The sequence below is a fragment of the Quercus suber genome, unplaced genomic scaffold (genome assembly GCF_002906115.3).
Source record: "Quercus suber isolate HL8 unplaced genomic scaffold, Cork oak 2.0 scaffold_50, whole genome shotgun sequence".
NCBI lineage: Eukaryota > Viridiplantae > Streptophyta > Magnoliopsida > Fagales > Fagaceae > Quercus > Quercus suber.
The window spans coordinates 60,676-84,314 of record NW_027069515.1 but is presented as its reverse complement, the minus strand read 5'-3'; the positions used below and the strand labels follow the sequence as shown (position 1 = coordinate 84,314).

Genomic DNA, 23,639 nt, shown 5'->3' with positions numbered 1-23,639 from the left:
CACATCCGCAACAAGCTGCGGTGTGACAGGGATGCGCGTACCTCGAACGCGAGTGAAGAAGAGAGGTACTGAAAGATTAATCCCGTGCATGTTGGAGTAGAACTCCTGTATCAGCACGAGAGGGCAAGTGACCGGGATGTCACACAGTGACCCCCATCCCCTACTGTGAATGACAGAGGGAAGGTCAGTATCGGCGAAGTTCGCCAGAATGACTTGGCGTTCCGAATGAACACCTCGTTTAGAAAAGTTCTCCGAAAATGCCTTATGGGCATCTCCATCATGGAACCGAAGGTTAAAGGGAGCAGTATCAGAAGAAGTAGAAGCTCCAGAACGCAGAGGGTTCCGAGCAGGAGTGGATTTACGTTTGGGTGCCATAGACACTACTAACGTAAAAGAATGAGAGAGAGAGAGAGAGAGACACTCAGAAAATTTCCCAAAACAGTTCAAAAATGACAAATATCTTGAATAACAAGTACGTATGCATGGGAATGCATGATCATGTGATATGCAAAACAAAAAATTTCATCATGGGCTCAGCCCAATCCAATCCTACCAGCACACAGCATATAGCACACATCTAAATGCATGTAAATATCATTATAATGCACATGAAATGCAATGTATGACATTTTAACAACATTTAAGTGTAAACCCAACCCAAAATTTCAAGAAAAACTCAACAATTTTGAAAACCCCCAAATTTTTACAAAAAATCCCAAAAACTAGGTTTTAAAACATGCAATGCATGAAAAAGGAAGAGAAAAGAGATCTTACCAAGTGATTTGAGCAAGAAATAATCAAGATCCAAGAGGGTTGGAGGATTTGAGTGAAAGGAGAGTGAAAGGGAGATGAACAGACATGGAGAGATCGAGAGAGATCGAGTGAGAAATGAAGAAAATCGCGACAGATCCTTAAATAGGCACCTCAGTAAATCTCGACAGCTGAGGTGTCGAGAGGTATCGAGGAAGCTGTCGAGGAAGGTATTGAGGAATTAGCCGTCGACAGTTAAAGGTATCGAGAGGTATTGAGATGCAAGAAGAATTTTAGATACGTGATGCTCAATCGATCGCAAAGGTGTCGAGAAGGTATCGAGGAGACAGAAGATATCTCGATCAATCCACAAGGTGTCGAGACAGGTGTCGAGATTGCGATAAGAAACAACTTGAGAATCTCGACAGATGACTAGGTATCGAGGAGGTGTCGAGCTAGCAGTAAAAAGCAGTTTTTCGAGAAGGGAAAAACACAGCCATGAATGCAATCCAACACACATCTCAACCAAAGATCCACTCAACATATAAATCTCTCAAAACCATCTCTCAACAACAACAAAAATAAGCACAAGGATCCCCCAAAACACACACACACAGTAAACAAGTCTAACCAATTTTATTTTTCAAAAACAAGTTATGACAGTTTAGTGAGCATACATTAGCACATGTAAAACCTTTGTGATAGCCAAATCACATTGTACCTGCACATGAATCAAAAGTAGCAAAGAATATTGCGTGTTGTGTGTGAAAAACATCGCAAGATTGCATATGTGTATACAATTTATGACGATCTGAGATATGAGAAAATAACTTTTAACTCACACACAATCATAACTGTTTGATGGGGACTATCACCTTCGAGGTACATCCTATAACTCCCACATCTCCTAGAATACACGCTTGCAACCATATTTAAAGCATTTTTGATCTTTTTGCTTTTTTATTTTCTTTGCATGTTTTCTTTTATTTTAGCATATCATACATGGGCATATAAAAGAGAGAAAAGAAATACCCAAGATGTTAAGCATTTGACATCGCACTTTTGCTATGTCGAAGCATACGAATGTCTTTGACACTACACTTTTGCTATGCCGAAGCAAACAAGTGTCATATTATGATTGGCAGACAACAGTGGTGAGATGGTTATTTATGCCTCTCTCTTAAGATTTTCTAGTCCTACCCGTCAAAAAGAGTGATATGAGTGTTAAGTTTTAAGAGATAACCTAATCTTACTCATCACAAACAAGAGCCACAAAGCTCACTTGCTTAGTTGTGCATAGAGATGCTCATCTAAGTTACAAGAGATACAAAGTTTAGAAAACTTTGTTTCATTGGCCATCCAAGGTACACAAGTACCAAAGTACACAAAACACACACTGTTTTTGTATTTTTCTGATTTTTCAAATTTTTTTTTATTTTTTTTATTTTTATATCAAAAACAAAATAAACAAAACTGAAAGTAAACACATAAAACATGTTAAACAAAATGAAGTAAAAACTAGACTGACTCAGCAGAAAAACAAAACACACAAGCAATGCAATACACAGAAAAACAATAAGGGAAAAGAAAGTGATGAAATCACTTAAAATCCTTTTTCTTCCACACCTTGGAAGATCCTTTCCTTTGATTGAATCCTTGAACCGGCGGTGAAGGGGAAGAATTTAACTCGTTCAAGTTCGAAAGGAACATGAGGGCTTTCAGAAGATCTCCAAGAGAAGCAAGAGAGGATTGAAGCTGATTTTGGCTTCCAGATGCTATCATGCCATTACTCTGTTGAGTGGCTAACCACTTATAGCAATTTGGTCTAGTATGACCGGCAGCTCCACAATGATGATAGAGATGCTGCTTCGTTTGTTTAGGCTTTTGAAAGTTAGCTTTCTTAGCCCTAGGGTTTTTAGCATCTTTCTTATCTTGCTTAGGGGGTGCTCCTAAGATAGATTTACCCTTGTCTAAGTTCTCACTAGCTAATTCAGTTTTAACATCAATATTCTCAATTTCAGTATTATTAGCAGGAGGAACAAAAACAGTATTGCTAGTAGAAGCAGTATTAGAGAAAGAAATACCATACCCCAAACCAGTTCGATTCGAAACAGATTTCTGATTGCTAAGCATCTCATCAAGTTTTGCACTTGAAGTCCTCTCTAGTTGAGCTCTGACTTGAAACAACTCTGCTTTAAGCTTCTTGGTCATCTCAGCCAAAAAGTTGTTTTCAAATCTCAGTACTCCAATAGTTTGATTCGCCTCATCAAACTTTGTGGACAACTCTTCACGATCAAGTTCCACATCACTGAGCTTCTTGGTGGCCAGCCTGTATAATTTCTCATGCTTTTTAGAGAGCTTGTAAAGCTTCTCATAGACTGAATGGATATCATCTTGATCATCCATTTTCTCAAATTTTGACTCCACCAGTTCTTCTTCTTTATCCACTTCTTCAACAATCCCTTCAGTGGGATTGACTGTGGCAGTGAAGGCATTTAAGATTCCGTCATCCTCATTGTCGGAATCATCTTCAGGCTTAGTGTCACTTAGAGTTGTAGCAAGTACCTTGCTTTTCCCAATGCTCTTGAGATATGTAGGACACTCATGTTTCATGTGTCTGAACCCATGACATCCAAAGCACTTTGGTCCTACAGGAACAGTGTACTGACCGCCATCCTTAGCATCCTTCTTTCCTTTGTCTTGGCTTTTAAATTGAGAAGAACTGAACTGCCTACGGTCCTTATCGAAGCTCCTTCCATTGGCATTCTTCATAAGCTTCTTGAACTACCGAGTGATGTAGGACTTCATCTTAGAATCTTCATCATCGGAAGACTCATCTGTATCACTGCTCTTTGCCTTCAAGGCCATGCTTTTACCTTTACTTGACTTGCCAATCCTAGATAATCCTATCTCATAGGTTTGCAAGTTTCCTACTAGCTCAGTCAAAGGAATCTTGTCAATGTCCTTTGATTCCTCTATCGCTGTAATCTTGGCATGGAATCTCTCAGGTAGAGATCTGAGCACCTTTCTTACAATCTTGGGTTCAGGGATGTTTCCCCAAGATTGAAGGCTGAGTTTACTATGTCCTTGAGCTTGGCATAGAACTCATCAAATGACTCATCCTCCTCCATCTTAATTTCTTCAAAGCTTGTAGTGAGCCTCTGAAGCTTTGAATCTTTGACAGCCTTTGTTTCTTCATAGGTTGTCTGGAGGATGGTCCAACCCTCCTTAGCAGTTTCAGTTGAGGATATCTTTTTGAACTCCTCATTTGTGACTGCGCTAAATAGGGCATTTAATGCTCTATTGTTGAAGTTAGCCACCTTGATCTTAGTATCATCCCAATCGGCCGGTTCTTCTGTTGGCTTAGTCCAGCCAATCTCTACAGCTTGCCACACATTTTCATCTAAAGACTGCAAGAAAGCTCTCATGCGTACTTTCCAGTATGCATAGTTAGTGCCATCAAATAAAGGAGGTATAATTAAAGATTGTCTTCTATCCATGACAAACAGGGGTTAATGGATCAACACAGCAAAGATTAAACCCTAATCAGAGTGTGCCCGCTCTGATACCACTTGATAGGCCACAATCTGAATGACCCCTAGTGATTAACCCTAATTAATTAAATTAGCCAAGTTTATTAATTAATCAATTAATCATGCAATTTTATGGAAGCACAAACAAATTACCAAAAATTAAATATGCAGCGGAAAATAAATAACACGGTGATTTGTTTAAGAATGGGAAAAACCCTAACGGCAAAAACTCCACCGGATGATTTTCAGGTCACCACTCCCGAAACTCCACTATTATCAAATCAAGCGGTTACAAGTAAAGGAATCCCAAGTACCTTACCAACCTATAGTTGAACCCTTACCCCAATACCCAATTGGACTTGATCTGTAGTGACAGTTCCCACCTTTGATGCAGGGCTCTCAAGTACGTGACTAACCAATGCGCGGATCCAAGTACGCGACTTCAGAACACCAACTAAGGAAGAATGGTTGGCTGCAAAGTTCTTCAATTCATCCTTTATGATGAATAGCAGGAAGATGCTTGGTTACAAAACCCAACGGTGCAAATACACAGCAACTTCTTGATGGAAGATGAACTAGGTCAAGAACTTTGTCTTTTGATCACAATTTGCTTGAACAGAAATTGCTCAATGATTATGCAACTTGTGTCACACTTGACTACTCTTAAAACAAACCTTTTATATGTTTAGGGTTAGAAGAAAAGAAGGCTTAAAAACATATTCACGGATCCCAAGAAAATCATATTAGAAATCTAAAATTTTAAATCTCAACAGATAGCAGGTGTCGAGGTAGCTATCGAGAAGGTGTCGAACTTTAAAAACTTTGCACTTCAGCTTGCTTTTTTTTGGACAGAGTTGATGACTTCAACACTTGACCTTGAAACATTATTTCTTGAAGTATTAAAAACACCTAGAACTACCCAATTACAAGTAGAGTGCGTTTTGTCAAAGGCTTAGCCAATTTACATAAATAAGTGACATATGTTTTTAATCAAGTTAAAACATATATGTCTTAACAAAAAAAATTAACAAGCAAATTCTTCTTTTCAAGCTCAAGAGATTCAATTTTCTTCAGGCCAAGTTCAACATTCATAGCATCCTTTGCACTAATTTTGCAAAATTTATTGTAAGCCTCTTGAAGATCTGCATCCTCAAAGAGTTCCCCATCAGAAGAGTTCTCTTCAACAGATATACTTTCATTTACTACAGCAGTAGCAGTGAAAACAATGAAGTTTCCATTCTCGTCACATCCAAACTCATCATCAGAAACCTCATTAACACTAAGGGTTACAACCATAACTTTACCCTTAGATCTCAAGAATGTAGGACATTCAAATTTCATATGACCATACCCTTGACACCTAAAACACTGAGCACCCAATTGATTGTTTGAAGATTGACCAACTTTTTCTCTAGGTTTTTCAAAATTATTAACCTTAGTGGGATCATTTTTCCTAAAGTTTCTAGGTTCAACAGTGTTTGTACTTCTTGCCTTTCTATTGTTATTCCTAAGAAAGTTTCTAAAGTTCTTAGCAAGGTATGCAATCTCTGTAGCAGAGAGCTCATCATCAAATCCACCAACATCAACATCATCAACTGACTTAAGAGCCATTGATTTGGATTTGTTCACTTTGGGTAAGTCAGACTCATAGGACTAAAAAGATCCTACAAGCTCATCAACAGGGATGTTGTCCACATCCTTACTCTCAGTAATCGCAGTCACTTTAGGTCTAAAGTTTTCAGTTAAAGATTTAAGAATCTTCCTAACAATTTTAGGTTGATCATAGATTTCACCTAAATTAAAGGCAAAATTAACAATATCATTTAATTTAGCATAGAATTCATCAAAAGATTCATCATCAGACATTCTAATGCTTTCAAATCTAGAAGTCATTGCTGCAGTTTATTAATCTTTACTGCCTTTGTGCCTTCATGCACAGTTTGGAGGATTTTCCATGCAGTGTGAGCAACCTCAACATTAAAGATTCTCTTAAATTCCTCCATAGAAATAGTATTGAAGATGGCATTCATAGCTTTGCTATTGAAGCCTACTGCTTCTTTTTCAGAAGTTTGCCACTCACTCACAGGAGTAGTGGGCTTCTACCATCTGTATTCAACGGAATTCCAAACCCTCTCATCAATAGATTTCAGGAATGCTTTCATCCTTACTTTCCAATAAGCATAGTTATTCCCATCAAAGTGAGAAGGAACAACAAGAGAGTATCCATGCTCCATGACAACAGGGGTCAAGGATCAACTCAGAGATAAAAAAATCTCTAGCAAGAAAGCTACCTACTTTGATACCACTTGAACGGTTTTAGACCCCTTAAAAAAACTAGTTTTACCTAGTTAATTAGCCAAGTGATTAACTTAGTCAATTTAAGCAATTCTAGGTTATCACAAACATACAATCATATCAAAAGTATAAAGCAGCGAAAATATAAAAGACACAATGATATGATCACCTAGGAAACCACACAGTAAAAACCTAAGGAGGATTTGACCTAGCTATCCTCAAGGTAAACCTGAATCCACTATGCAAAAGAATCGAAGTTCATACAAAAGGACTTACAAGCTCCCCGTTTGACTTCCTAATGTTACCCACCAGTAGAACTTACTGACACGACCACGTGCAAGCTTCGAATCCACGGACTCCTTCTTTTTTGGATTCTCCAATTAGCTACAAGCACCCACGCTTGATATTCTTTAAGCTTCTATGGTAGCAACCGAGTTGATCATCAAGATATTAAAGTAATCTCTACCTTGAAAATCCTAAGCTTTGTATAAAGGAAAGCTCCTCTAGATCTTACAAGATATTTACACAAAACAGCAAAGTATGAGCAACAACTCAACTGGAGCAACTCTAAAAACATGGCTAGGGTTTTTCTTTATATACCTAGGGTAAAAACAGAAAACCCAAAACGTTTAATAAGTTAGGGCTGAGCTGGAAAATTCTGCAGAAAAACATTCTGCCCGAGATTCAATCGATCGAGTCTTTCTTTCGATCGATCGAGCCAGGCCGAAATGAACCAATGCATCTGCAACCTCTCAATTCCAATTTTACATGAAAGACCCAACTTTGAGCAAGCCTAAACAAGACTAAACAACCTGTTTTGATCATGGTTTGCCAATAATACAAATTAGAGTTCTAAATACATAAAATCCTAAATCTTTACAACCTAACACATGTAAATCAAATGTTTTTATGAATATGTCAGCTCTGATAAATAGCCTTCAATAGTACTCATACCCTTCTTAAACTAACTTATTAATTTTCAGATGAAAATACATCATTTTCTTTTCATATACTAATAAAAGGGCATAATAAGGAACTTAAACATAATTCAGTAACCTTATCTTTAAATAGACTATATAATACTTTATCATAGCATTTAACATACTTTTCTTATCATCATACTTTTCTTATAATATCCAAATAGCTTAATAGCTCATTTATAATACATATTAGTCCGCCCAATTGTAAGTCTGTCACAACTTTAGGAGGCTTCCAGCACAATGTGTCAGGCATCTAGCATTCCCCACAATGCTAGGAAATTTCAGGATCATATCAGAAAGTATCACCCCTTTCGATGTGATCATATCATCAACCATGGAGTCAGTTGACATCCTTCACAAGTTGGTCGTTCCCAACAAGGGCGGGTACAGCAGAGTCCTCACCACTTATAATAGCCAATCAAAATCTCCATGGAAATACCAATACTATAACCCCTACTAGATGAGTTTAGATCATAATAATGGAATAACCGAAAACTATATTTTTTCTGATAACTATGCTTTTACATAAATATTTCATAACAGTAGCATATCCACTTTATTCTTAAATATTATGTTCATGATATAAGTAATAGCATCAATATGCTAAAATTATCATATATATAAGATTGAACAATTCACGAACATATATCTTTACTTAAATCATGCTTATACGTAATATCTCTAATTAAAAGGTTTAATGCATAATAAATTTTCTAAACAATGTTTATCAAACGCACATGTCACATATCCCTTGCCTAAAACAGAAGACGCAAGAGATTTGTATCAAAGTAGCTCAAGTGTCCATGTTCTCATTCTCGTCACTTAAATGAAAGACCAAAACTTATTACTAACAACTCTTCCTAAATATATAAACATATACATCAATCACAACCTAACTCTCAAACTCAAGAAAACCTTAATTCCCATTACGCAAAGGTTCCCACAGCACAAGATACTTTCATCAAACACATTATGTACCAAACCATAGAGAAACCAAGGCATAAAAATTTATCTATGATTCAAACATACCAAAAGATGAGTATACTAATTTATAGCTCAAAACATTCACCCTAGCTTTAGAATTAAATCCTGAAAGTCAGGTATATCATATATTGTTTACTGCTCATTTCAGCAGCATATGCCTCATTTTTAAAATACAAATGGGCTATCCAAACGCTTCCAATGTTCATGCAATTTTACAGAGCCACTCCTCTGGATGTCTAGTAGATACCATATCAATTTCCGAGTCAAAGCATAAAACCATGATTTATTAAAAATCATACAAGACAACATGCTCAGATTTGTCCTGACAGAATTTTTTGCAACTTAGAAATTAAACTATTATTTTTATATTGATCCAATTGCTGTGAGGCCACTTCCATTACAACCATATGTGTCTTAGAATTCATTAGAACTACTCTTAGCATCCTAATTCACTGAAATTGATTTAATCCATATTTTTATGTTGTAAACACCAAATCTGTCACAGTGACAGCTTCAACATATTTTCTTACAAAATCATCATCTAATTGCAATTGGCCTTCATTTCAAGTGGGTGTTTTTATACCTATACTATACATGTTAGAATACATTAGTAGGTGTCAAATTGACCATAATATCTTCAATATTTCAAATTGCTAACACAAAACCACAATTTCAACTTCTACAATCAAATTAGAGAATAAAGAAGGGAAACTTAAAGCAAACCATTACTTTATCAAAATACCCAAAATAAGATAAGGTTTTATTTACTTAGCCACAAACTTTGAAGCTGAAATTTTATTGTTAATCTTTTAATTTCTTCTTTAGATAGAGAGAGTAAGAGAGAGGTGCTGCCAATTCAAGAGCAAAGAAAGAAGAAAAAAGAATAGAGAAACAAAAGAACGACTTCAGTGCAGCAACAAAGAGATTAGGGAGAAAGTTTTGGGTGGGGCACGTGTATTGCAAAGGGAAAAGTGAGTTAATGACTCACCTTTACTACTTTTAACATTTATACTTATCACCCTCCATAGTTCTTTATTCTAGAAAGGCCCAAAAAAAATAAAAATAAATAACATTACAAATAAACCCTTCCCTTTATAAAACCTTTTTCTACTTCATTCAAACCAGAGCCTAATCTTTTGTAACATCAAAATATCAAAGCTTTATGCATTTAAAGTAATTAGGATAATAACAAGCATATAAATCTATAAAATTAATTATGCAATTAAGCTGGGATGTTACAAATTATGTGCTCCCTATTCTCCAATAGTAGCAAGAAACTATTAAATTTCATTACAAAAGAAAAAGAAATTATTAAGTTTTATGTATTAAGGCACATGTTAAATATTTGAAGGGAACATTAAAAAACATATATTGTTTCTCTAATAAATTAATGTCATACTTATAAATGTCACTTTAAATCTCACACTTTCATTATTGTGCCAAAACCAGCAAAGTAAGGGGTAGTTTAGTTTGACATGATAATAAAAGAGTGAGGTTTAAAGTGAACACACAAAAAAATAGTGTTGGGAATTTAGAACCCGATTGTTACAAATTAACTAGTTTTATGTCAAGTTAAGTTAATTAAGATATTATGCTTTCAAGTTCAATTTATGGTTAATTGTCTCACAACCAATACCACAAAACAAGTGCAGAAAATAAAGAATAATGCGATATGGTTACAAAGAGAAAACCTTAGATGGGAAAAACTCACTAGAGATTTACCACCAACCCTCGAGGAAATAGATCCACTATATAGAATTGAAGTTTATAATAGAATCAACCCTAATCTTATAGCAACTCTAAGTAAAACTTATTGACATAACCACATACAACACTAAATCCTTCGACTCTTCTATTGTGGATTTTGTTCAACTTGAACGCCAATCTACAACTTCAAGAATATTCTTGAAGATTCTTCATAGTAGCAATCTCTGTGGTTTTTGAGTGTACAACTTCACTTTCAACATTAGTCTTGAACGGTAGTCGTGAACAACAAATGGTCTTGAAAATGACTTCTAGACTTAATCTTTGTTCACAATTTCCAACCTATAAATACAAACCTAACAAAAAAGACTAATGGATTACAATAGTTCATTGTATGTATCCTTACTAATAATTCAGAATTTTATAATCTTCTCTTTACTCATTGTTGATAAATTTTAATACCTAAATCATATATCAAGAAAATTCATAATCTTATTTATTTATTTTTATTTTTGGGGAGAAGGAAATTAAACCCCTGATTTTAAAAACTTTCAATTAAAATAAAATAATGAAAAATATAATAAACCATCTCTTCTTTTCTTTTCTTTTTTGTGAAACCTAGTTTGACATTATTCATGACTATAAAAGTCGAATATTGTAATTAACTTCCCCATATTCTATAAATCACAAAAAATGTAATATCTATTATCCCGTTATATCTCCAATATTTTTCCAACTAAAAAATTAATTATTGTGGCCAAGTAAGAAAAACAAATCTTGCACTAAGTTTTATATTTGTTGCCTAACATTATTTTCTATGATAAATTTAATACTCTTCAAATGAATTGCCAAGTAAAAAGAAAAACTCAAACTAATGAATTAGGTGAAAAGGAATTGCCTATAATTCTTGGCTTGCACTAATGCCAATCACCTTCTTTAGGTCGCATTCATTTTTACTTAAGAAAAAATTATAGACACAAAAAATTTGACAAAATTTTTCACAAATGCTAATGATGCATATTGTTTAAAGTAAGCAAGAAAATAATATCAATTATCGATAAATCCTTGTCAATCCGTGAAAAATGTGGGCAAATTTTTTGTGTACGTCCTTGTGGAATTATTACTCAAAGACAAAGACTGAGCCTTCCAGGGTACAAAGTCCTTTTCTTTGGGCATGATTTGACCGGCGGCTCTGAATTTAAGATTAGAAAGAAAGGAAATTTCTACCAGCCAATAGCATAATTGAATCCTCTGACCAAACTCTTATTTCTTTCATTTGAATAAAATTTCCTTCACCAAATTCTCAAGAACCCTTTAAGGTAAATGAAATAAAATTTCCTTCACCAAATACTAAAGAACCCTTCAAGACATGCACCTTTTGATGACATTTGATTTCACATTTGCTGTAAAGAGCTCTAAAAATCAAACCAATAGCTTCCAAGCACGTCTGTGAGAGCCTGAAATACTCTTTTCCGCTCTTCAACTTTAAGCCGGTTTGAGCTTTCGACTTAAAAGAGTTTCAAGGCCTTTCTGAGCTTACTCACACAGTCACAGTTCATAGATGCCGTCTGATATTTTGCAGGAGTTTTAGTCGAATTGTATGTTTTCGCACCTGCCAAACTATGGACTATAGTTGTTTTGCTCTGATTTTCCCAGATTTGAAACATTTTGTTTATTGAATTATATTTTTAGAGTTTAAATTCCATTTATTTGGTGCTTTTGATTTTCTAGTTTTATTATTGACTAAAATAATCTTACAATTATCTTATTATAGTAGTATGTGCTTTACTGCTTATCATACTTTTCAGTTGTCTCCATTGGTAGTTACTATATATTTTGGTTATGATTTGTAATTTTGCAGACTTTAGAATTTAGAATTTGGGGTCATGGGTAGCCAACCACATGTGCTAGTCATACCATTTCCAGCACAGGGCCATGTTGCTCCACTTATGAAGTTTTCTCACTTTATTGTTGATCATGGGATCAAGGTTACGTTTGTTAGCCCTGAGTTCATACACGAAAGATTAAAAACTACATTGCCAACGATGAGCCCAATAAGGCTAGTCTCATTCCCAGATGGTCTAGAACCCGGCGATGATCGAAATGATACTATTAAGCTGATCAATAGTTTTCTAGAAATTATGCCAGGTCATTTCAAGAACTTGATTGAGAAAATTAACGAGTCTGATGATGAGTGTATCAGTTGTGTCATTACTGATGGAATGGTTGTGCCGGCACTCGAAGTAGCTGAGAAGATGGGAATTAAAATGGCTATATTTTGGCCTGCTGGACCAGCAACCTTGGCCATCATACTAAGTATCCCAAAGCTTATTCAAGATGGAATTATAGATACTCGAGGTAATAATTAACTACTATTTTGCCAATGACCCTATGTCAATTATCATTTCATGGTTAAGATTTTATTTTAAATGAAAGGAAAAATGGAAAAGGGGATAAAGTTCATATATATATATATATATGTTATTTTTATATTAAACAATTGATATATTATATGGTACTAATTGCTCATTGCATTAGTACATGCATCATGGCATTATATCTGTTCATGCATCATATAGATTTTCATTCTATTATTTTTATTGCTAACTTGCAGTCTGCCCTTGGTTTTGTTTTCTTGTGTCTGTTTGGTTTTCTTTTTTGTGTCTCTGTCCTTCCTTAGCATCATGCCTAAGAAGACTAGAGCTCGTAGGTCCATTCTCTCTTCCTCTCCATCCCCTCATTCCTTTGACCGTGAGAGGTTTCCTAGTGAGAAAAACTAAGATCTTTTTGAGAAGCTTAATCTTAAGAGGAAGATTTGGGTTGAGCGTTCTGTTCTGTTAGATGAGTTAGATCCTACCATTAGGGCAAACTTTGAGCGTCGGGGCTGGTTACCCTTGTTAGACATTTCTGATCCTCCTCCACCATCTGCCTTGATTAGAGAGTTCTATTCGAACATCTCTATCCACGTCTATGATTCCAACACTTTAGTAAAGAGTTGGATACGAGGTGTAGGGTACACCATTACTCCTCAGGTAGTGGCTGATGCCTTAGGGGTACCATTGGTTAGGGATCCTGTCTATCCTTATGACGAGTCTCTTGAGCTGAGCGATGTTTTATATTACATCACTGGGACTTCTGTCCAGTGGGGTTCTGATCCTAAGATCACTTCTGCTGAGCTCTCCGGGTTGCACTATCTATTCTTTAGGATAGCTTGTCATTCCATCTGGCCCATTTCTCATGTTCACACCATTCCTCTTGAGCGGTGTGTCTTTTTGTACGCTCTGGTTACTGATGCTTCTATTAGTTTTCCCCATCTCTTTCTTCGTTCTTTGAACAATGTTTATAGGAGTTCATCTTCTTCTCATGCCCTTGTTCATCCTATTTTCATCCATAGGATTTTGCTCCATCTTGACCTTAGTGACTTCCCTTCCTCTGAGCCTGTTCATGTGATAGCTCCCATAGGTGCGTCTTTTCTTAGACAGAGAGCCGCTCATCTTCGAGCTGGTTCTAAACACCCTAGGTCCGAGCCGTCTAGTAGCGCTCCTCCTCCTTCTTCTTCTTCTACAGGTACTGCTGGTGAGAATGTTCCTGATCCAATTGGTGATGATGCTGCTGCTGCTGATGTTCCTCCACCTCCTTCGACCGACTTTAATGTTCGTCGTACTCTGGAGACTGTCGTGACCGTTCAGGCGGCTTATAGTCAGATTTTGGTAGACTTACTAGATGAGATTCGTGCTCTCCGAGCCGATTTAGCGCGTCTTCATTCACCCTCACCACCTCCTTTTGATGGCGACTCATAATTGCTCTTTGGCATTCCGTCACAAAAAGGGGGAGTGGTGTTTTGACTTGTAGAGATTTTTGTTGTTAGGGGGAGATTTTTGTTACTTGTGGAGTTTTTTAGATTGTATCTAGGTGCTTCACTTTGTATATCATTTTTTGGGGATATTCATGTTAGGGGGAGTAACATTGATTGATATATTTTTATTGATTCTTGTTGTTTTGTGATTCACTGCTTATTGATTTATATTTATGTCTTTTTGAGCATTTATATATGTCTTTATTTTGTGTTGTGTGAATCTTACAAGAATGTTATACCTGTTGTTCTATTCTTTTCTGTCACACACGCATTTATGCGTTTGTTGAGTATTTCAGGAATATACAGGTTGATTCAACTAAGCTGCTGTCTACACTTGCAACTGATGGATAGTAGTTAGGCTGAATTTGAAATTTATGAGCATTTCTTTGTAAAGGGCTTTTTACTTGTAAAACTTTGAGCTTTTAATTAGGGTTTTGTCACAGATTGTCAAAGGGGGAGTTTGTTAGGTTCTAAGGTCTTAGGATTTTATGTATTTAGAACTCTACTTTGTAATGTTGGCAAACCATGATCAAAACAATGTATTTAGTCTTGTTTAGGCTTGCTCAAAGTTGGTTTATTATTGTAAAGTTGGAATCGAGTGGCTGCAGAAGTACTTGGGACTTTCGGCCTAGCTCGATCGATTGAAGAATAGACTCGATCGATCGAAAATCGCACAGGTTGATTTTTCTGCAGAATTTCCAACTCAGCCCTACTTCATTAAACGTTTAGGGTTTTATGTTTTTACCCTAGGTATATAAACTAAAGCCTAGCCACGTTTTTTGTTGTTGCTCCAATTGTTTTGTTACTCATACATTGCGGTTTTGTGTAAATCTCTTGTGAGATCTTTGAGGAGTTTTTCTTTACACAAAGCTTAGGGTTTTCAAGTTGGAGATATTATCTACATCTTGATGATCAACTTGGTTGCTACCATTGAAGCTTAAAGATAATCAAGCGGGGGTGCTTGTAGCTGATTGAAGAATCCAAGAAAGAAGGGGTCTGTGGATTCGGAGCTTGCACGTGGTCGTGTCAGTAAGTTCTACTGGTGGGTAGCATTAGGAAGTCAAGTGGGGAGCTTGTAGTCCTTCTGTATGAATTTCGATTCTTTCGCATAGTGGATTCAGGTTTACCTTGAGGATAGCTAGGTCAAATCCTCCCCAGGTTTTTACTGTGTGGTTTCCTGGGTCATCATATCTTATGTTCATTTATTTTCCGCTGCTTTATATCTTGATATGATTGTTTGATTGTTTTAACCTAGAATTGTTTAATTTGACTAAGTAACAACTTGGCTAATTAATCTAGGCTAACCAATCTGGTTGTGTTTTAAGGGGTCTAAAACCGTTCAGTTACAAAGAGAAAACCTTAGATGGGAAAAACTCACTAGAGATTTACCACCAATCTTCGAGGAAATAGATCCACTATATAGAATTGAAGTTTACAATAGAATCAACCCTAATCTTATAGCAACTCTAAGTAAAACTTACTGACATAACCACATACAACACTAAATCCTTCGACTCTTCTATTGTGGATTTTGTTCAACTTGAATGCCAATCTACAACTTCAAGAATATTCTTGAAGATTCTTCATAGTAGCAATCTCTGTGGTTTTTGAGTGTGCAACTTCACTTTCAGCATTAGTCTTGAACAGTAGTCGTGAACATCAAATAGTCTTGAAAATGACTTCTAGACTTAATCTTTGTTCACAATTTCCAACCTATAAATACAAACCTAACAAAAAAGACTAATGGATTACAATAGTTCATTGTATGTATCCTTACTAATAATTCAGAATTTTATAATCTTCTCTTTACTCATTGTTGATAAATTTTAATACCTAAATCATATATCTAGAAAATTCATAATCTTATTTATTTATTTTTATTTTTGGGGAGAAGGAAATTAAACCCCTGATTTTAAAAACTTTCAATTAAAATAAAATAATGAAAAATATAATAAACCATCTCTTCTTTTCTTTTCTTTTTTGTGAAACCTAGTTTGACATTATTCATGACTATAAAAGTCAAATATTGTAATTAACTTCCCCATATTCTATAAATCACAAAAATTGTAATATCTATTATCCCGTTATATCTCCAATATTTTTCCAACTAAAAAATTAATTATTGTGGCCAAGTAAGAGAAACAAATCTTGCACTAAGTTTTATATTTGTTGCCTAACATTATTTTCTATGATAAATTTAATACTCTTCAAATGAATTGCCAAGTAAAAAGAAAAACTCAAACGAATGAATTAGGTGAAAAGGAATTACCTATAATTCTTGGCTTGCACTAATGCCAATCACCTTCTTCAGGTCGCATTCATTTTTACTTAAGAAAAAATTATAGACACAAAAAATTTGACAAAATTTTTTACAAATGCTAATGAAGCATATTGTTTAAAGTAAGCAAGAAAATAATATCGATTATCGATAAATCCTTGTCAACCCGTGAAAAATGTGGGCAAATTTTTTGTGTACGTCCTTGTAGAATTATTACTCGAAGAGAAAGACTGAGCCTTCCAAGTTCCAGGGTACAAAGTCCTTTTCTTTGGGCATGATTTGACCGGCGGCTCTGAATTTAAGATTAGAAAGAAAGGAAATTTCTGCCAGCCAATAGCATACTTGAATCCTCTGACCAAACACTTATTTCTTTCGTTTGAATAAAATTTCCTTCACCAAATTCTCAAGAACCCTTTAAGGTAAATGAAATAAAATTTCCTTCACCAAATACTCAAGAACCCTTCAAGGCATGCACCTTTTGATGACATTTGATTTCACATTTGCTATAAAGAGCTCTAAAAATCAAACCAATAGCTTCCAAGCACGTCTGTGAGAGCCTGAAATACTCTTTTCCGCTCTTCAACTTTAAGCCGGTTTGAGCTTTCGACTTAAAAGAGTTTCAAGGCCTTTCTGAGCTTACTCACACAGTCACAGTTCATAGATGCCGTCTGATATTTTGCAGGAGTTTTAGTCGAATTGTATGTTTTCGCACCTGCCAAACTATGGACTATAGTTGTTTTGCTCTGATTTTCCCAGATTTGAAACATTTTGTTTATTGAATTATATTTTTAGAGTTTAAATTCCATTTATTTGGTGCTTTTGATTTTCTAGTTTTATTATTGACTAAAATAATCTTACAATTATCTTATTATAGTAGTATGTGCTTTACTGCTTATCATACTTTTCAGTTGTCTCCATTGGTAGTTACTATATATTTTGGTTATGATTTGTAATTTTGCAGACTTTAGAATTTAGAATTTGGGGTCATGGGTAGCCAACCACATGTGCTAGTCATACCATTTCCAGCACAGGGCCATGTTGCTCCACTTATGAAGTTTTCTCACTTTATTGTTGATCATGGGATCAAGGTTACGTTTGTTAGCCCTGAGTTCATACACGAAAGATTAAAAACTACATTGCCAACGATGAGCCCAATAAGGCTAGTCTCATTCCCAGATGGTCTAGAACCCGGCGATGATCGAAATGATACTATTAAGCTGATCAATAGTTTTCTAGAAATTATGCCAGGTCATTTCAAGAACTTGATTGAGAAAATTAACGAGTCTGATGATGAGTGTATCAGTTGTGTCATTACTGATGGAATGGTTGTGCCGGCACTCGAAGTAGCTGAGAAGATGGGAATTAAAATGGCTATATTTTGGCCTGCTGGACCAGCAACCTTGGCCATCATACTAAGTATCCCAAAGCTTATTCAAGATGGAATTATAGATACTCAAGGTAATAATTAACTACTATTTTGCCAATGACCCTATGTCAATTAACATTTCATGGTTAAGATTTTATTTTAAATGAAAAGAAAAATGCAAAAGGGGATAAAGTTCATATATATGTTATTTTTATATTAAACAATTGATATATTATATGGTACTTGTTTGATTTTGATAAAAATAATTTGGCCCTGTAGGAACTCCATTAAAAAATGAGTCGGTTTGGCTGTCAAAGGAAATCCCTGCATGGACAAGCACAAAGTTGCCATGGAGCTGCCCTGAAGACTCAGAGTGTCAAGAATTTTTATTTGGACATGTTTTCAAGATGAACCATTTTGTCAAACAATGCAACTGGCTTCTCTGCAACTCAGTCTATGAACTTGACTCATTGGCCTTAAATTTAATTCCTGAAATCATGCCCGTTGGCCCATTACTTTTGGCCAATCAATCAGGCAGTCATATTGGAAGCTTTTGGCCAGAGGATTCAACTTGCCTAAGTTGGCTTGATAAACAACCTGTGGATTCAGTCATTTATGCTTCCTTTGGTAGCACATCAACCTTCAACCAACAACAATTGGATGAACTTGCACTTGGACTTGAACACGTAGGCCAACCATTTTTGTGGGTTTTTCGGTCAGATATCATCAATGAAGCACTTTCTGAATTCCTGGATGGGTTTAGAACAAGAATAGCTGATCGTGGAAGGATTGTTAATTGGGCACCTCAAGAGCAGGTGCTAGCTCACCCTTCTACTACATGTTTTCTAAGCCATTGTGGATGGAATTCAACCTTGGAGGGTATAAGCATGGGAGTCCCATTTCTATGCTGGCCTTACTTTACAGATCAATTCCAAAATAAGAGTTACATATGTGATGTTTGGAAGGTTGGTTTAGGGTTGAACCCAGATGAAAATGGGATTATCACCAGGCATGAAATCAACACAAAGATAAAAACATTGCTCTTTGATGATGGTATAAAAACAAGTGCATTGAAGCTGAAGGAGATGGCTAAAAAGAGTGTTATCGAAGGTGATTCTTCTTTTAAGAATTTAGAAAGCTTTATTGAACAAATAAAGCATTAAGATGTTTTTGGAGTGTTTATGTTTTATTGCTTCTATAGATGTGAACAGGTGTTTAAAGATTTGAATTGCCATAATGGCTTGCAAAGTTGGCATCATGAATTGCAATTAGCCTTAATTCTGTTCAAGCTTAATTAACCTACTTATTGAATATTTTACTTCCCCTTTTTTCTGTTCTTTTTTGGTAAGCAAAAAGGCTAAGTGCTTCAAAGTGGCAATTTATCAATTATGACTAAAGTTTTAGCAAACATTATTGCTTCTAAAGTACACAAGTGAAAATGCTAGCTTAACTACAAACTATATTTAACATTTCTATCTTTTTGCAAAAAACATTTCTGAGTTAGCAACTTAGACACAGAAACTATGAGTTATAAGGATGGAAACAAGGAAAGTTTGGGACGGGGATCTCATTCCCAACCATTTCTACTACATACGAGTCAATAGCATCTTAGAAAACACTTTTAAGTTAATTGCAACAATTTTTTTTTTTTTTTTTGTAACCTAAACAAAATTAAAAAATGACATGGCATTATTTTAGTGAATAAACTAAACACGTGTGGTAAGCTTATGTGGCACTTAATGGAAAATATGGATGAACGAATCGCTAATGCAAGTGGAATAAAAACTTTATAAAAACTTTAGCAACTAAACGAATCGCAAATCCAAATTTTAGCAGTGTTGTTTTCAATTTAGCCTTAGTTTTTTATAAAAACTTTTTTTTTTAAAGAAAAGCTAATCCTATCATCATTAATTAGTAGAGTCTACATCAATCAATAATTGCTAGGCAAGAAATTAGGGAGGATCTTTGATCTAAACCTGTTTAGATGCAAATATCTAGTTTAAAAATGATGCAGCATCAAGCATGGCAAGTTTATGTGACATTTAATGGAAAATATAGATGGATTGATTGCACTTTAGTTTATGTAAGGTTGAATTTTATCAACCATTTTGTTGGTTTTATTCAATGCCAATTTGCTTGTAATTCAGCATTTAGAAACCCTGTATTTATGTGGGAATCATGTAAGGATAATGTGTGAGAAAGTGTGAAGAAAAGCTCAAAAGTATGCACTGGAATAGGGCCTCGTGACTAGATCTCGCGACTAACTTGAGGCTTGCAAGTCGCCAAAGCTAGCACACGAGTGAAGCATGCAAGGGAGCTGAAGAGTCATGCCAGCTGTTGCACTACAAGACAAAAGTCCTAGGCTGGCCAGGTCGTTAGCTCACGACTCAGTCCAGTCGCGATGCCAAGTCACCAGACTACTCTGTTTGGAAAAAACTGACTTTTCGCATTCCAAACACACACCAGTATAAATACCACTTATACCCATGAAATATAGAGAGCTTCTAGAAAGAAACCCTAGAGAAAAACAAGATTGACTCATCCACAATCTTCATCCCTATTTCTCCAAATTCCTCTACTCTCACCTTCTCCATTGTTACATCCTTGAGAGGTACATTAGCCAAATCCTTTTCTCATCATACTCATATCTGTGAGAAGGCTTTTTGATGTTTGGGAAGCAGTTAGGAAGGGACTAATTAATATTGGTTGATGCTATAGGCTATAGTGAAATCTGATAAGCTAAAGAAGACAAATGTTTGGCGCAACCTCGTTGGAGCAAGAAGTTTGGAGGGCTTAGGTACACTGGGTAGATTAGGCTTGGAGGGTTTTTTGCTATTCATGTATCCCAACTTGATTCTCTAGTGGATTATTGACCGCTTAGAAGGCGGCAGAGAGGTTATACTCCGAGGACTTTGGTTTCCTCTTCGATAACACATCACTATGTTGTCTTTGTATTTGCATCTCTCTTCCCTTAATCTTTACCATTTAATTTCTGTTGTTGTTGTGGTTTTATTTGGTTTAGATTGTCTTATCAATTCTATTTTAACTTGTTCTCATTTTTCGCACGTACATTGTCTGATAATAAGCCTGAATTGGTAATTTGTAAATTGGGAATCTAAACGTTTAAAGGTGTTTTACACACATTTTGAACATTCAATTGGTATCAGAGCGGTTGCACTTGTTATGGTTTAATTACCTTAGTGCGATCCTTGGCCCTGTTTGAGATAGATTAGTCTAAATCTTTAAATGTTCCACCATATTTTGATAGTAGCAACTATACCTTTTGGAAAGTCTGGATGAGGGCATTCTTATATTCAATTGATGATACTGTTTGGGATGCTATAAAAGTAGGATGGACTAGGCTGGAGGCCACTAAATCCACTCAGGATAAGGTAGCCCTTGCGACAGCTATCGCTAACAGTAAAGCTTTGAATGCAATTTTCTGTAGTGTTTCTTTAGATGAGTTTCACAGGATTTCTCACATAATAGTTGCCAAGGAGGTATGAGAGATATTGGAGACCACCTATGAAGGTACGAAGAAGGTGAAAGATACTAAGTTGCAAATGCTAACCACTCTATTTGAAGAGCTGAAAATGAATGAAGACAAGTCGTTCGACTCATTCTATAGCAAGCTGAATGAGATTGTTGTTGGCAAGTTCAACTTGGGTGAGAAGACAAAGAACTCAAAGATGGTGAGGAAAATCCTTCGATCATTGCCAAAGAGCTTCCGTGCAAAGATTACAGCAATTGAAGAGAGCAAGGACCTTGATGATATCAAAGTTCAAGAACTAATTGGCTTACTTCAAACATATAAGCTGTCATTGCCATCACAAAGGAAGAGCAAATCCCTTGCTCCTAAGACAATTAATGAGAGGGTAGAAGCTCACGACTCATTAGATGAGAATGTTGTCGATAAAGATGTAGTATGTCTTGTGAAGAATTTCCGAAAGTTCTTGAAGTTCAAGAAGAATGGAAAGTTTTCTAAGAAAGGAAAATTCCCAAGTATCGGAAAAGAGAAAAAGGATTTCAAGAGGAAAGATGGGAAAGACTCTCAATCCTCTCAAGGAATCACTTGCTTTGAATGCAACGGATACGGACATTTTAAGAAAGGGTATCCCAATTATTTGAAATCAAAGGGCAAGGTGTATGCCACTACTCTTAGTGATTCCGACTCCTTTAATTTAGATTTAGATGAAAGCTGTGATGGAGAGGGAAACTTCTTTGTATTCATGAACATTGCTCATGTGGAATCTTCGGATGATTTTAGTACTCTAGTGGAAGAGATTGGTGAGCACACTAAATTGGAGCCAATTGGGTTAGTTGAGGAATCCAAATATGAGGAAGATGAAGAAGAAGTGGAACTGCAAGAGACTTACAATTCCCTCCTTGAGAAGACCGGTGAATATGCCAAAGTGGCTAACGCAGCCATTAAAAAGATGAAGAGGGCAGAGGAAGATTATAGAAGTCTTCTAGTGCAAAACAAGGAGACCAAATGTGAAATGGGGACACTGAATGAAGAGTTAATTGAAGCCTACTCAAAAATAAAATTTCTTGAGCTAGAGGTGGTTCAAGCCAATGCTAATGTAGAGCGAGTTTCCTCTAAGAAGCTTGATGAAGTACTTGCTCATCAAAAACCTTTCTCCGACAAAAGTGGATTGGGATACACCAGAGAGAGTAGTTCAAGTGTTAAAGTGTCCAAAGATATGAAGTTCGTGAAAGCTAAGGAACCAGTGGTAGAAACTTCAGTTGTTGAGAAAGTGAAACCAAAAAAGAAGCAGAATGTGACTGACCAATGGTTTTTGAATAAACCTCATAACTAATCAGTGGTCAAGCCTAAGGCTCAAGGGAAATCACTTCCAAAGTCACAAAGAGGTCCAAGAACTCAACATTTCTGCCATCATTGTGGACTTCAAGGACACATTAGACCAAATTTTCATAAGCTTAGAGCATTGAAAAATACTATTAATCAGAGGTTAAGAGGACCAAGAAACGGCAAAAGGAATTGGGCTATTGAGCAAGCAAGAGGTCAAGATGGTGATTCCGGAATGATAGATGTGATGAAGATGATTGATGCATTCACCACCTGTTTAACAAGATTCTCAAGAAGGTTTGACAGCCATAACTCTCGTACCCAATTCTCTAAGGATATCACCCCAAACGCACGTGTCGTGTGGGTGAAAAAGGGTACTTATGCATAAGCATTACAACATGTCTATGAATTAATACTTCCTATGCTTTGTGACTTTGGTTGGTTGTTTGCTTTTTGTTTTTGTTCTAGCTTGTGCTGAAAATTTTGTGTTTGTTTATTCGCTATTTGCTTTAAATGTTTTTTACATTGTTTCTGATCAATATTTTCTTACTTTTGTGTCAAAAATTCAAAAACACATAAAAAGTAGAAAATCCAAAATTTTGATCGACATTATTGTGTTTTGTCACCACCATGTTTTGCCTTGTACCATTGTGCTAATGGCTTTGTGCATTTACAAGCGTAGCTTGTTCTTTATGCACTCATATCATTGTGGAAGAAATCTTGACATCTATGTAATTGTTGTAAATAGATCTTCAAACTTGTCATGAATGATTAGTCAATGGTTTTGTTGGTATTGAGACATGCATAGACTTGTGCCTATATATCTTCCCACTCTTTTATTTTCTTTTATTAAAGAGCTCAAAAAATGTTAATCTCAAAATGAAAAGAGATAATGAGCTACAAAAGTCTTCGCACATACTAGTATTTGACTAGGAAAAAGGGAAAGCGAATTTTGTAAAAATGTATGATGCCCAAGAAGCCAAAGACTTACCCATCAAATTGCAATGTTAAAAATTTTAGGCATCGATCTCAAAATGAGATGTATTGATTCAAAAAGATCAAATGATATGTTGAATATGTAGC

The 23,639-nt window shown here is 35.7% G+C and overlaps 2 protein-coding genes across 2 annotated transcripts; both read left to right on the top strand.

Annotated features, from left to right (window-relative positions):
- Positions 1-12,132: 12,132 nt before the first annotated feature.
- On the top strand, positions 12,133-12,615 carry LOC136066879 (UDP-glycosyltransferase 83A1-like). Its single transcript, XM_065771889.1, has one exon. It carries the CDS (start codon positions 12,133-12,135, stop codon positions 12,613-12,615), a length of 483 nt encoding a protein of 160 aa, XP_065627961.1.
- A 4,116-nt stretch (positions 12,616-16,731) lies between these two features.
- Positions 16,732-19,076, top strand: LOC112040022 (UDP-glycosyltransferase 83A1). Its single transcript, XM_024072915.2, has 3 exons — positions 16,732-17,078; positions 17,342-17,838; positions 18,026-19,076. The coding sequence occupies exons 2-3, from the start codon at positions 17,367-17,369 to the stop codon at positions 18,907-18,909; spliced, it is 1,356 nt and encodes a 451-aa protein (XP_023928683.1). The 5' UTR covers positions 16,732-17,078; positions 17,342-17,366; the 3' UTR covers positions 18,910-19,076.
- Positions 19,077-23,639: the final 4,563 nt, after the last annotated feature.

Bases quoted from the DNA above. Each gene is read 5' to 3' on its own strand.
- LOC136066879 (XM_065771889.1), top strand. From the start codon at position 12,133: ATGGGTAGCCAACCACATGTGCTAGTCATACCATTTCCAGCACAGGGC.
- LOC112040022 (XM_024072915.2), top strand. From the start codon at position 17,367: ATGGGTAGCCAACCACATGTGCTAGTCATACCATTTCCAGCACAGGGC. The intron at 17,839-18,025 runs GTAATAATTAAC...TTGGCCCTGTAG, and splicing joins TGGAATTATAGATACTCAAG to GAACTCCATTAAAAAATGAG.